Here is a 14,564-nt window from a genome sequence, read left to right on the forward strand (position 1 = left end):
CCCCTCTCCCCCCCCCCTTTTTTTTTCTTTTTTTTCTTTTATTGTCTAATATCACTAATAGTTAAAAGACACTAAACTAAAGAATAAACATACACACACACATTAATGCTGTCACATATTCAGTGTCTGGTTCTTCTAACACTGTCAGCAACACAATACAAATGTTCCCAACGTCATTGAAACAAACAATTTATGAAATAAAACAAAAATAAACATCTATGATAGAAAATGAAAATAAAAAAATGATAAATAGATAAACAAATAAATAAATAAAACTGAAATATTGATGCAAGTCTCTCACAAAGCCACACCAACTGAGCTGACGGCTAGTATTCAATCAAATCGTTGCATCACACTCCCTTGGGTATAATTTTGTGAGGGGCGTGGGAGTGGGGGTGGAGGGTGGGGGTGTTGAGATCAGTATACGGAACGATGCCCAGGGTTAAATGTGACGTCTTTAGAATTAAGAATTATGATGGATGCTATGCTTTCTCTGATGGCTCCAAGCAGTCGAACAGGTCACCTCTGAAATGTGTGGGTGTTTAGGAGAGAGAGGGGTAAGGGGAGTAGTGTGTATGTGGGTGCGTATGTGTGCTTGTGAGCGAGCACATGTGTGTGTGTGTGTGTGTGTGTGTGCACAAATGCTTATGTGTATGTTTGTGTGTGTCTGCTGTGTGATGTGTGTGCATGTTTGCATTTGTTACACAACGTTCTGCAATACACAAGAGGAAAACTAGTATGTGTTAGAAATCACACTCAATTATGCTGAACAATCAAGAAATTTGAGTTGACATACATGTTACCATATGTATGCATGCAAACGTGCGTGTTTTTTGGGGTTCATGTTAGCAGTACACAGTGAACTATGTTGCACTGAACTGAGTTACATGAGAAAGTGAAGGAACATCTGTAAATCCCTCTCTGAGTTTGTCTGAGGAAAACAAAACAAAACAAAAAAATTAAAAAAAGAGAAAGCCCGTGCGTAATAATGACAATGTTAACAAAAACAAATGAAGCCAGTCTAGTCATGATATATATCTCTTAACTTGCACAATACACTAAACAGTTTACAAAGTTAATTCCAGCACCACCCCTGCCCACCCAACTCTTTTTCTTCCTTCCACACACACACATCATACAAACATAGAATAAAACATATCACACTGTTGTTGCTTTTTTAATTAAAACAGAATTATCATTTTGGAGTGTATAAAAATCAACAGAAATAATCGACAGAAATAACGTCTTATCAGCCTTGAAACCAAAGAAATCTTGAATCATCACACAAGCATGCACACACATACACACAATCGCTCGAGCACACACATAGGAAACCAAGTGCACACCCACACAATCTCTCTCTCTCTCTCTCTCTCAACAATAGTTCACCAAATAGGCCCAATCATTCCACAATAATGCAATGAACTAGAACACTTAATTCACCAAAAAAATACAAAAAATAATGAATTGCAAATCAATAAACAATCACATATGAAAATCAAATAATGGCAACAAACACAAAGAGGTATTTCCAATGACTTTTTGCATGAATTAACTTGTGCCTTAAGATTTTATACAAACATAAGAAAAAGAAAATTAAAAGCAAAAACCATGATATACACACAAAAGCAAAATTATAACAATCACAAAAAAATTGAAGCAGCAAAATCAATATAGGCCTATGTATGATTATTTCAAAAGAGATCTGTCAATGACAGGTTCTGAAACATTTCAAAACATTGTAAATGAAAAATAACACAAAAAACTATATGCAATATTTTAGTTTGAATTGATTCTGCTTCTCACTTTATACACACTTTTTTTTTTTAAAGAACACTTTAAACACCAATTAACTGCAGTTAGCCTTTTTTTTTAAAAATGAAATATAATGATTTAGCAACAAAAAAATGCAGGAATATTGCTTACATTTTTATCATAATCACCAGCCCAGGGCACTTCTAGCACCAGTAACAAATCATTGCAATTGCTGATTCCCAAGTTTCTGGACTGAATAAAATGACAGCTTTACATTCTGACTGAACAAAAATTTCATGTTCACTATTTTCCTCTTTCTCACATGGCAAGTATCTGCATACATACGACACAGAACACACACTGGTGGTTCTGACCATCTTGATGTATTGATGCAAAGAGAACCAGACAAAGGAAACAAAGCAGGATTTTTTAGTCCATAATTTACTACCATGGTAGAAGGACCTTATAGATTTCTTCACCTTCATCGTCAGTCATTTCCCTGTTTCAAGTCATCCTAAGTCTATGACCTTATTTCTTCTTCATGTTCATCGTCACTCATTGCCCTGTTGCAAGTTATCCTGAATCAAAGAGCTTTGTTTTTTTTCTTTTTCATCTTCTTCATTCTTACCACCCTCAACCATTGCTCAATGGCAAATTATCCTGAGTCAAAAACCTTTTTCAAAATTTGACAAAATAATCAAGAAGCATTTTTGAAAAACAAAGAAGTAGAAGAAGAAGAAGGAGAGGAAGAAGAAGAAGTAGAAGAAGAAGAAGAAGAAGACGACGTACATCAACAAACCAAACCGAAACAAAGGCGAAGGGAAACAAACAGCAATAAGGATGATAAAAAAGAAAATAAAACCCAGAACACTTTGTTTATGAAGACAAAACAGCACCTGACTGATAAGACTGATTTGAGAGGAACAAGTAAACTGGAATGCATTTTGGCAAGGAACAACAGATTGCACCTTTGACAACATCATGATATACTGTTCCTACAGACAACAAGGCACCAAATCTCATTTGATATGCATACACTGATTAGATTTGTTTGATATGCATACACTGATTTGATTTGTTTGATATGAATACAGTGATTTGATCTGAAAAGAATAAGTAAATTCATCAGAATGTGTTTCTTTAAAATCAGCAGCTCACTCAGTGTTCAATATACTATAATATTGCTGAGGTCACAAAGAAGCAATACCGCCTTTGGTATTTCAAAACACCAGACATGATTGTCAGAAAAGGCAAGGAGATGGAATCATACAATGGCAGCCACACGATATATCATTGCATAATTCTGATATAATGACTTTACAATGAAATGCTGCAAAAGAACAGAACAATCTGAACCATGATAAGTATAAAGGTTCTACATATGTGGTTTTTAACAACAATTTTGAAATATGCCACATACTTAAAAACAACAACAAGACTTCTTTAAACATAAATATACAAACTGAAGCTCAAAGAAAAGCTATCAATCACATCAAGCAAGTGTATTTTGGCTAACTCAAAATCAAATGGAAATCAAAACATGTTTTTCCACCAACATTATATACATTTTGTTGTTGTTGTTGTTATTCTTTAGTATATTCATACAGTTTTGCTGAAAATTGTGCCTGTTACATTGCTTCGAGATTAAAAAAAACAACATTTTACAATAATCAGCTCTGGTATGCTTACTTTACTAGAAACCTCAGAGATCCTTCAATCAAGAACAATTACGTGATTCTAACGATTTTAATGCAGCCACTTTTCCTGATGCCATTTCAAATGCATAATTCTGCTTTCTATTATTCTTTCTGCAGATTTACACAGATGATTTAATATGTTTGATTTTGTTGTATTATGACAAAACCTCAAATCGCCAAGAAAAAATGTATATTATATACTAATGTTGTTTTTTTTTTTAAACAACACACATCTAAAATAATTGTTAATCCCTCCTCCTCAGCCTCCCTCCCCAACCCCCCCCAAAAAAAAACAACAACAACAAAAAACAAAAACCAAACAACCCAACCCATTCTTTGCCAAATCAGTTTCAGCATCGCACCGATTCAAACCATTCCTCTCAGACTTGACATCGTGTGCACACATGAATGCATACATGTTTACACACCTCACTGAGATAAGACTGATCTTACAGGTCAGGATGTCAGTCACCATTCTTGACTTGGGTTTCTTTATCTTGGGATTACATTCGCTTATGTTGAACAAAAACAACAGTACACAAATTGCACCTCAAATTCATGTCGTACTGATCTCACTTCACCTAAGTTCAGCAGTCAAGGAGTTCACAAAAAACTTGTTCTTACACAAGACACCATGGACGTATAGCACAATCACGTTCAGGCAACGGCTGGACAGATCACAAGTCCTTCAAGGCGGCCAACTGTTCTTCCAGGGCACTGTCCGTCACACGGGCCCTCGACGACTCTCCAATTTTCCCTTTGCTGGCAGATGGAGCATGCACCATCTGCACAAACACAAGCAAAGCCACTGATAATGTGCTACCTTTTTCTTCTGCCTTCAACTCTGTGAAGGGTCAATGAGGTGCCTCACAGGGTAAAAAAAACAAAAAAAACACGCTGTTCACCAGACTCCTCCAGGTCTGTTGGTTGTGATGATTTACATGAATCAATGAAGAAAAAAAATCATTCTCAAACAGAGAAAGAACTTGCTTGCCTTGGGGTTTCTAATAACACATAAATGTGCATTGCTGTCGCTTTGAAAATGGAAAGGGCAGACTGTATGCTCATCCAGTACCTACATACCCACACAAACACACACACACACACACACACACACACATGCACACATAAACATACACACAAAACACACCCACATCCACACACAAACACACACATACCCACACACACACACACACACATGCCCACTCACACACACACACACACACACACAGAGTCAATCTTCCCAACTTCACCCTGTTGTGCCCCACACAGTTTCCTATGCCCCACACAAGTTTACTAACACACAATCAATGCAGAAGCAAGAAGCTAATCAATCACCTTGTCAGTGATCTCAATGCCAATCTCGTCCAACACCTGGCTGACAATGGCGTCCTGTTCCTCTTCATCTCCAGACTCCGTCAAAATGTCGTCCAGCGTATCGTTGACTGCACACACACACACACACACACACACACACACATGCACACATGCACACACACACACACACACACACGCACACACACAGGTGATATAGACAACAAGCATGCTTAAAAAGATGAAGATGGATGTGTGCACACACAAATACACACACACACACACAGAGGCAATATATGCACTGAGCATGCTTAAAAGATTAAAATGGAAGTGCACACACACACACACACACACACACACCCTTTCTCTCTCTCTCCCAGTCTCACACACACACACATGCACATGTATGCACATGCTTATTTCTTAATCTTTCCCTGTCTCTCTCATCTACCCCCACCCTCTCATTCTCTTTCAGTCAAATTATATTATGCAATGTGACATGTGATAATGTTAATAATAGTTTTCATGCAAAAAAATATTTTCTTTCTTAGCAGTGATTTGCTGGTTTCCTAAGATGATACTGATAATCATATATCTTCTCGCTATTTTTTCTTCTTTTCTCATTCTCCTCTCCATTTTTGTTCTTATTCTTCACCTATTCATTCTCTTAAATGTTTCAAATCATTTTGAAATTCCTGAGACAAATTTTAAATCACACACACGTGCACACACACTTACACACACACACACACATACACACACACACAATCTCTCACAAGCACATGAAGTGCATTTTTCCTCCCCATTTTTTTTTTCTCCCTCATCAAATATCACTGATAGAGCAAAGATGTGAATCAAACTGTATAAAAAAAGAAGAAATGTATACAAGTATGGTATGACAGAAGAAAATGAATGCACACACACATACATGCATGGAGGCACTCAAAGAAACAAAAAAAGGAGTCTGCACTAGTGGGTCACAGTTAGGTATGTGTAATTAAATTCAAAATTCAACTCTCCCAAACAATCACACACTGTAACAAATCACTCTGGTTCATATTTTCTTATTTTGGATTCAACAAACTTTTTTTCAGTCTCACATCAAGGACGGCCTTTACTTTAATGCATGGAGCACCATGTTCACAGTCCAAATGTTTAGAGTTCACAGTCACTCAGAATTTTTTTCTTTTTTAACTCATTCCGGACGAATAGTTTTCTCCCTTGGTTTCCCCTGCAGATGACCCATTTGTTAGGGTTAGGAAAAAAAAAATCACAAAAAAATACAAAACACAAAGTAACAGAATGAAACTCCCTGTGCTTGACCCACTGACACCTCTTCCTCACATTGTATGTACGCCCACCCCCCTCCCTCTCTTCACAGCTCTCAGAAGCTGAGTCACTGTCAGTAACTTCTTGCTGGTAGCTTTCTTCAATGCAGATACTTTATTCAATGTCTTCATCATCATCGTCGATGTCGAAACCTTCAGTTTGAAGCATTTCGATCACTTCAGCAGCAGTAAAAAGCCGCTGTCATGATCCAGTACCAAGGTCAGCGGCAGGCCAGCGAGTGTATAGTTACGGAACCTCATGAAGAAACTTTCCGTTCGACCCTTGACACGTTCGCAATGCCCGGTGTAGCTGCGATTTTTATGCTACCCCATGAGGAAACCGTGGAAAAAATTTTAATTGTCAAAACCGCTATAGCATTCCGTCGTCCGCAACGCTACCTTACGTCAGGAACGCTATAGCGTTCCATCATCCGGAGTGAGTTAATGGCATTTTGACTGCACATTTTTATGTGCTGTTGTTCTGGTGGTGTCAGTGTAGAGTTAGATAGGTCCTCCCCCCCCTCCTCCACTCTTACCTGGGGTGGTTATTCCTCTCAGTTGTATCACCTGAGGTGGGTGGTGATATTAAACCCGAAAGTAACTATGTAAATGGATATGACAGACAAGTACCTGGGCTGCTGACAACCTATCAATATGTATCCCCGATGCTTTGGAAAGGAAAGAAAACATGACGTGTTCATAAAGCTGGTCCCTGGGACTTTTTTTTTTTTTTATATATAATCCTAGAACGTTACACAAAACGTGAAAATCATACATTGGAGCTTCAGATTATGTCATGATTGTGTGCTCCACACTTCATGAACCAAAAGAGTCAATGATGTGCTAGACTACAACATATCTTAAACAAAGGCACTTGATATCAGGGCAACAGATAGTCCGTAAATGAATAACACAACAGTCTCAAAATTAAACTTAAGACAGGGTATGAGCACATTAAAACACCATGTGTGGGTGGGGAAGAGGCTATGGGGGATGGGGATTTAGGGGTCACTCACTCATCTCCTCGGACATGCCCATCTTGGTGGACTCTTTCTCAAACTCCTGCATGACCTGCAGCGTCTTCTGGGGGTCCATCACCTTGTTCATCTCCACCATTGTCTGAAAGCAACACACCGACACATTTCATCACTTCATGTAAAACACATGTCTGAAAGCAACACACCGACATGTGTCATCACTGCATGTAAAACACATGTCTGAAAGCAACACACCAACACATGTGTCATCACTCCATGTAAAACACACGTCTGAAAGCAACACACCAACACATGTGTCATCAACGCATGGATAAAACACGTCGTAAAGCAACACACCAACACATGTGTCATCACTGCATGTATAACACAAATTTGAAAGCAACACACCAACACATGTGTCACTGTATAACACACAAATGTGTCTGAAAGCAACACACTAACACCACATATGTCATCACTCCACGTAAAACACACATCTGAAAACAACACACCAACACATGTGTCATCATTGCATGTATAACACAAGTCTGAAAGCAACACACCAACACGTGTCATCACTGCATATGTATAACACATGCCTGAAAGCAACACCCCAAGAACACATGTCCTCACTCCACAAATAACACACGTCGCACAGCAACACACCATCACACTTGAAATAATACATGTCTCAGAGCAACACACCAAGAACACATGCCATCACTCCATATATAACAGTAAACACACATCTGAAAACAACAAACCAACACACACACACACGTTATCTAATCATTCATTTATCTTTGTAAATTTTTCGCTCAGATGACCACACAGGGCCATATCAGGGATGATAAACTAAACAATGGTGCCACTGAACCTGAAAATACTATACACACACAGTATCACACACACACACACTGTAACATACACACATACAAACACACACACAAACAAATGGAAAAGAAAATTTGATACAAGTAGTCGCGTTCATGCACAGAAACCCCGCTCCCTCACAGTTGACAAGAACAAACAACATGTTTGTAACTGTTGAGGTGGTTTATCTGATGTTATTGGGGTTTTTTGACTCACTTGTGTAAACAATGTGAGTCTATGTTTTAACCCGGTGTTCGGTTGTCTGTGTGTGTGTGTGTGTGTGTCTGTGTGTCCGTGGTAAACTTTAACATTGACATTTTCTCTGCAAATACTTTGTCAGTTGACACCAAATTAGGCATAAAAATAGGAAAAATTCAGTTCTTTCCAGTCATCTTGTTTAAAACAATATTGCACCTCTGGGATGGGCACAAAAAAATAAAGAATGAAGCCTAATTATATGCAAACTGCATTTACTGTTATATTTATATTTTTTGTATTCTGTAAACTTGGCACTTTGATCTGATATTCTGACCCAACAACAAGAGGAGTCATTATTATCATTTTCTGTTCAAACAGGAACTTCTTTTGCTCAGCATGGAAGTTTTATTTATTTTGCAAACGTTTTGGTGCAGATAGTAAAAAAGGGAAATTACTCTGTACTTAATGCTAGGGGACTTAATTTACTTTAAACTGATCTTTCTCATCTTAAACATTACATTTTGAAATTATACTCAATACATAAAAAGCTTGGATTTCTTTCTTTTTTTTTAAGTGTATCACAAGTGAGTCTTGAAGGCCTTGCCTCTCTTGTTCTAATTATTTCCCTTACCTTTGTTGTGGAGCCCATGGCCTTTGCCATCTTCATATTGGAATGCATCACCTGAAAGCAACAGAGGGAAAACCTTTCATTGTCTTGTTTTCACTGGAAGGATCATGCCAACAAACACCCACACAATGGAACGAAATCACGGACTTGGGAGAAAGGGGAAGGGGCGGGGGGAGGAGGGGGTGGGGGGTGGGGGGATCTACTAAAATGGTTGATTAAAAATGTGTCTGCTCAACATGCAAACAGAAAGGGAACAAAGCATTAAAAAAAAAATCTGCAAAAATCATTGATCAGATAGGCGTCTGATTCAACATGCAAACAGAAAAGAGAAAAAGCATAACAAATCTGCTAAGATGATTGATTAAAAAGGTGTCTAATCAGTATGCAAGTAGAAAGAGAAGAAAGCATAACAAATTTACTAAAACGGTTGATTAAAAAGGTGTCTGGTCAACATGTAAGCTGAAAATGAACAAAGCATAACAAATCTGCTAAAATATCTGATCGACATGGAAGCAGAATGAGAAGAAAGCATCAACAAACTCGATCTTTCACCCCTTCAACACTTGGGAGTTTACAGCCTCGACAGGTTTCTCTGCCATACTGATGCAGAAAAACAAAGAAAATATACTGAAATAGTCCAGATTTCCTCCAAATTGACACATACAGACACAGCCAGAAATATTATAGAAGTTAATTCCCTTTGATTGCAGTTTATGCATACATAGGAACGTGTTTACCATTTCAATGAACAAATTTTGATGCTAGAGCAATGCCCAAGCACAGGGTTGAAAAAGTCAAAATGCTGAGCAACACTCCCCACCCCCAAACCCCCACAACCCAACCAGCTTCCTGCAATAAGTTATCTCCCTTGCCTCACAACCTCTGTCTTTTCTGACTGACAACCAAGGCCTTTTATTTAAGGGAGCATGTACAATGCAGTACAGTGCACAACACAGTACACATTACAGAGGCCTGTATTCTTAAATGTTAATCTAATCAAGCAAATGACTGATAATGAACTGATGTCAACTGTCATTATTATGTGATAATGAATCAATGATAATTGAAATTATTGTCCTCTCTTCAATAAGTGTATGGATGTGTTGGGTTTTTTGTTGTTGTTGTTGTTGTTTGTTTGTGTGTGTGTGTGTGTGTGTGTGTGTAACCATGTGCATTTTATGTTTTCCTCATGGCTTTTCCTCTGTGTACATTTCCTTCAATCATAATGACAATAAATATAAAAATACATACTGCATGTCTATAGCGCTGAATCTTGTGAAGAGACAAAACCCAAGTGCTTTTACTCAACTTTCACACACATGCATACCCAAAAGGATGAAAGACAGAACTTTAAAATCACACACATTGACAGAAAGTGTGAGAAATTATGGATGGTAAGAGGGAGGGGAGGTAGAGGCTATTTTGGAAATAGGTTTTAAGCCAGACTTGAAAGAGCTGAGTACAGGGGTTTGACAAAGCAAAGAAAGGGAGACCATTCCAAGAGTGGGGTACAGAGACAGAGCAGCAGTTGACTGGAGTGTTCAAATCTGGGAACACTTTGAGTGTGAGAAACAGAGTGGGTTTGAAACTGATCGAAGGAAGCAAGATGGGTGTGGAGAATTAGGTAATCACAGAGATGGGACAGATTTATTTATGCATTTATGTAAAATTTACTGTTTGTCATATATGATCTTGTTCATCATCAAATTATTCACATGCTTTGTTACCAACTGCAGTTAAACCTTTTCACCTGAGCATGAATTAATGTAAAAATGTGTTGTATTGCATTGTATTGCATTGCACTGTACTGTATGATATTGTATTCTACAGTATTCTAATGTATTTGCTCTTTGTCATTGCAGATTTATCTGAGTGAATAATAAATAACTTATTCAGTAAGTGATGAGATCTAAAAATGAAAACCTTTGTCAGTTCATTGGCTACTATATAATCTGAATCTGGATCTAAAATTGTAAGTAGTTGAAAGGATGACACTAGCAACACACACACATTTTTTTTTTTTTTTTTTAATAAATGAAATAAATGAAACATCAAATATAAAATCACCTTTTGCTGATGGCCTATAGCTTGCATTTTGGAGCCGGCCGCAAAGCTTTTTGTCTTCTGCTTTCTCAAATTCACCAGTTGTTTGGCTAAAATAGTGGCTGCCTGGATGAGGAAAAAGAAAATCACACAATTATACATATATATAAATATCATTCACATGAAAATTATAGTTGTCATCGCTACAACTGAGATTGAGCAAAGATACATATTACTAAGATCATAATATAAATATGCATTATGTCCGCAATTAACAATAAGACTATTTCCATGTCAAAGTGAAGGTGCGTATAGTCTGTTTTGTATGTTTCCAGTGTTGCCCTGCATTTTTTTTTAACATGACTACTTTAATAAATGCTTCCCAAACTAAATATTTTATCACAAAAATCATTAATGTAATTACCATGTACGCCTCTGTTTTCCCATATAAAAGTCACCAATACTACTCTAACTTCTGGTTTTGCAACTTTGACTGAACAAGAATCTTAACAATTTCAGCACTTTTCTTTGTGTGTGTGTGTGTGTGTGTGTGTGTGTGTGTGTGTGTGTGTGTGTGTGTTTTGTAACACTATAATATATGAACAAGAGAACATTTCACTTTTTTTCTGTTTTTGTTGTTGTTGTTTTGTAGTAAGCATTCCAATTCAAATACAACATAGCAATTACGGATGAACAAAGATATTTTCTTTATAAAATAATAACTCTACCACAGAAAAGATTAATGGTTTACCTGTTTATTCCCTTGTTTTGCAGCTTTCTTGATCTCCATTTCCTGAAAGGGAAAGAAATGCAACAGTGGTAACACATCACTTTATAAGCAGAATGTGAGATAGAGAAAATGACCATGTGAGTGGTACAGTACCTTGTGATCATAATTCTGAAAACAATGTTTATTCTGCTATGTCAAATGAGTTATTTTGAAACAGATTATTTCAAGAATAAAGAAAACTTCTTTTTTTCAATAATCTAGTGTTGTTGTTTTCTAAAACATTCATTTATGTAAGTTTGGGTGGCTTATCTAAAATACTCATTGAAAAGGACTGAAAATTTACCTGCTGTATTAGTATCAGCAGACATACTCAAACATATGCATTCACACATGCATGCACTCATAGTCACACACAAACAGACATGCATGTAAGTGAAAACACACACACACACGCACACACACACACACACACACACACACACACACACACACACATCTCACCAGTTTCTTTTCTTCTTTCTCCAGGGAACCTCTGTCTCTTTCCAAATCTCTCTGCTGCCTGCGAAGAACTCTATCATTCTGGCGGATTTGTTCTGGAGAGCAATTAGAATCTGGCTGGTCTAATGCATTACATTACATAAGCATCCATGTATACATCTGACTCTTCCCAAAATACAGGATTATACAAGTCTACACATGACATATTCAATAAATTCAAAGAGTTTAAATAACAATTTAAAATACATATATATATGTTTAAAACTTTATTTGTGTATGGGTGGTTTTGTGATGTGGCAGATCATTTTCTTGTTTGTTTTCTTGTGGTTTATTTTTCTTCTTAACACATTATAAGACTGCAAGAATGCAGCACATCTGAATAATTTGCATTCGTTATTGCCTTAACTGGTCCAAAAAGGGCCACTTCATTACTTGAAGTGCCCTTTCAACTTTAACACAACACCACAACTTGTATTTCTTGACAAGTATTAATAACTTATCAACACTAAAAAATCATTGAAAAATGCTTTAAAAAATAATAATATCTTTAATTCTTTTTTCTAAAAAGAAACTCACCCTAGCATTTTGAACAGAATCATACCTCTTTTCAATAGTAAAATATTCACAGACTGGGATGCACTATTCATAATAAGCACAATTTAGTGTGTGCCTGCCACTTGCAGCCTGGGTATGTGTCATTGAAGTGGAGTGTATTGATCAGGGTCTGTGAGGTCCTCAAAGGTATCTCCAGTCAGTCTTGCAGTAAGTACCATCACACTCACAGCCAGTCAACATTAGCTTATTGTGTTTATAAATCATATTGATCATAGCGATGACCAAGTATAAAAAAAAAACAAAAAAAAACCAGTCCTGAGTATCATCCAGTTATTCTAACCAACTATGTTAGCCCTATATTAGATTCTATCTTTGTTCTTTTCTCTTTTGTGGGTTGGGGGGAGTGGGGGCAATGGGGGAGGTGGGAGGGGGCGGGGGTCAGCAAGCTGAAACTAAGAATAAAAGCAAAAACGTACTGTTAAAAGAGTTATTTGACTTAGAAGTTGGAGGATAAAAAGTGACATAAGAGGGACAGGACAAACTGATGGACAGATGAATGTTAATTCTGCCACCTACTAGAGACTACAGACTTAATCAAGTTACTGCTTGCCCACTGGACAGGCAGTCAAATCTCCCAGATCTAGTCATCCTTGTGCGGCAATCCAAAAACTATGTAACAGGGTCATTTCCTGGCTCTGATCATGGTCACTTTAGCCTGGGTATTAATATCAGTGTCTGTGGTCTGATCCATGTGCCAGCAAACCATGATGATGGCTAACGTCAGTAACAACTAATACAGTATTTTTGTAGAATAGAACTTTATCATCTTCACTTTCTTTGTATGTTTCTTTCCCACAACCAACCACCCACGTCCATAACACCGACTTTAAGTGCAGGCGGCAATAGTCTCCTCAATAAGAAAACGACGGCTGTCAACACCAAAGACAAAGAGGAAATCAACTTCGATCCGCTTATTCAGTAGTAGTTAGGCAAGTTCTTGTTGAGTCATGACTTTGTGGAAGTAATACAGCAAGAGCAGCCTCTATAGAAGCTGAAACGTTCCTTGTTAATCCAACAAAGCTCTAATTACGAAGTAAAGTCAACTCAAATTGTGCTTACTCAACTTGAACTTTCAGTTTGAAGTTCTGAACAACAGTTTGTTCTACTTCCTTAAGTTTACTAATCTTCATATATCTGTCGATATAAAATTGCAAAGAATTACTTACGTTCAACCGTCGGTTTCTTGCTGAAAAACCCTGCCATCTTCACGAACTCTAAGCGCACAAGGTCTCTGACAAATGAAATCGTGTCCTCCCAGTGTTATTTCAGTATGTTCGTTTGAGGTGTTTCTCAATCCTCAGCTGAGAATGACAAATAACAGGAAGTTGACGCAGATTTTCAGAGTATGAGTTACGTTTCTTGTTTTGGCTAACATTAGTTGTCTTCTCTTCTTCTTTCAGGTCATAGACACTAGAATTCCGTACTAGATACACACTAGATATTAGTGTCTATGTTCAGGTGAACACCTTCATCATGTTAAAAATTACTTTACACTTAAGGGGGCACACTACGGGGGGGGGGGGGGGGGATGAAGTTGTGCTTCTCCCAAACAGAAGAAAAATGACATTTATAATAAAACAATGCATCAAGAGAGAGACACACACACACACGCGCACACACACACACACACACACACACACACACACACACTTTGCCATAGGTAATGAAAGAACAATTAGGCCCGGTGGAGAATAAGGGATAGTTGATTAACAAAAGTGATAACTCTCTCTACTATAAACTCTCTCCATTTGCTATTGGTAAACTTTATCAACAATGAAACACGCGGCCGCGGTGCGTGCACACGTGCGCGCCGCGTGGCGTAGCTGTGTCAGTGTGTGTGTGTGTGTGTGTGTGTGTGTGTGTGTGTGTGTGTGTGTGTGTGTGTAGTTGAAATGAAGAATGTGGGTT

At 37.6% G+C, this 14,564-nt stretch overlaps 1 protein-coding gene across 1 annotated transcript; it reads right to left on the minus strand.

Moving 5' to 3' along the window:
- Positions 1-3,732: 3,732 nt before the first annotated feature.
- On the minus strand, positions 3,733-13,986 carry LOC143282966 (charged multivesicular body protein 2b-like). Its single transcript, XM_076588893.1, has 8 exons — positions 13,823-13,986; positions 12,045-12,136; positions 11,565-11,606; positions 10,838-10,939; positions 8,774-8,824; positions 7,111-7,213; positions 4,791-4,897; positions 3,733-4,237 (listed from the first exon to the last, which is right to left on the minus strand). Exons 1-8 carry the CDS (start codon positions 13,857-13,859, stop codon positions 4,130-4,132), a joined length of 642 nt encoding a protein of 213 aa, XP_076445008.1. The 5' UTR covers positions 13,860-13,986; the 3' UTR covers positions 3,733-4,129.
- Between the last annotated feature and the right edge of the window lie 578 nt (positions 13,987-14,564).

The sequence above is a fragment of the Babylonia areolata genome, chromosome 6, assembly GCF_041734735.1.
Source record: "Babylonia areolata isolate BAREFJ2019XMU chromosome 6, ASM4173473v1, whole genome shotgun sequence".
Classification (NCBI taxonomy): Eukaryota; Metazoa; Mollusca; class Gastropoda; order Neogastropoda; family Buccinidae; genus Babylonia; species Babylonia areolata.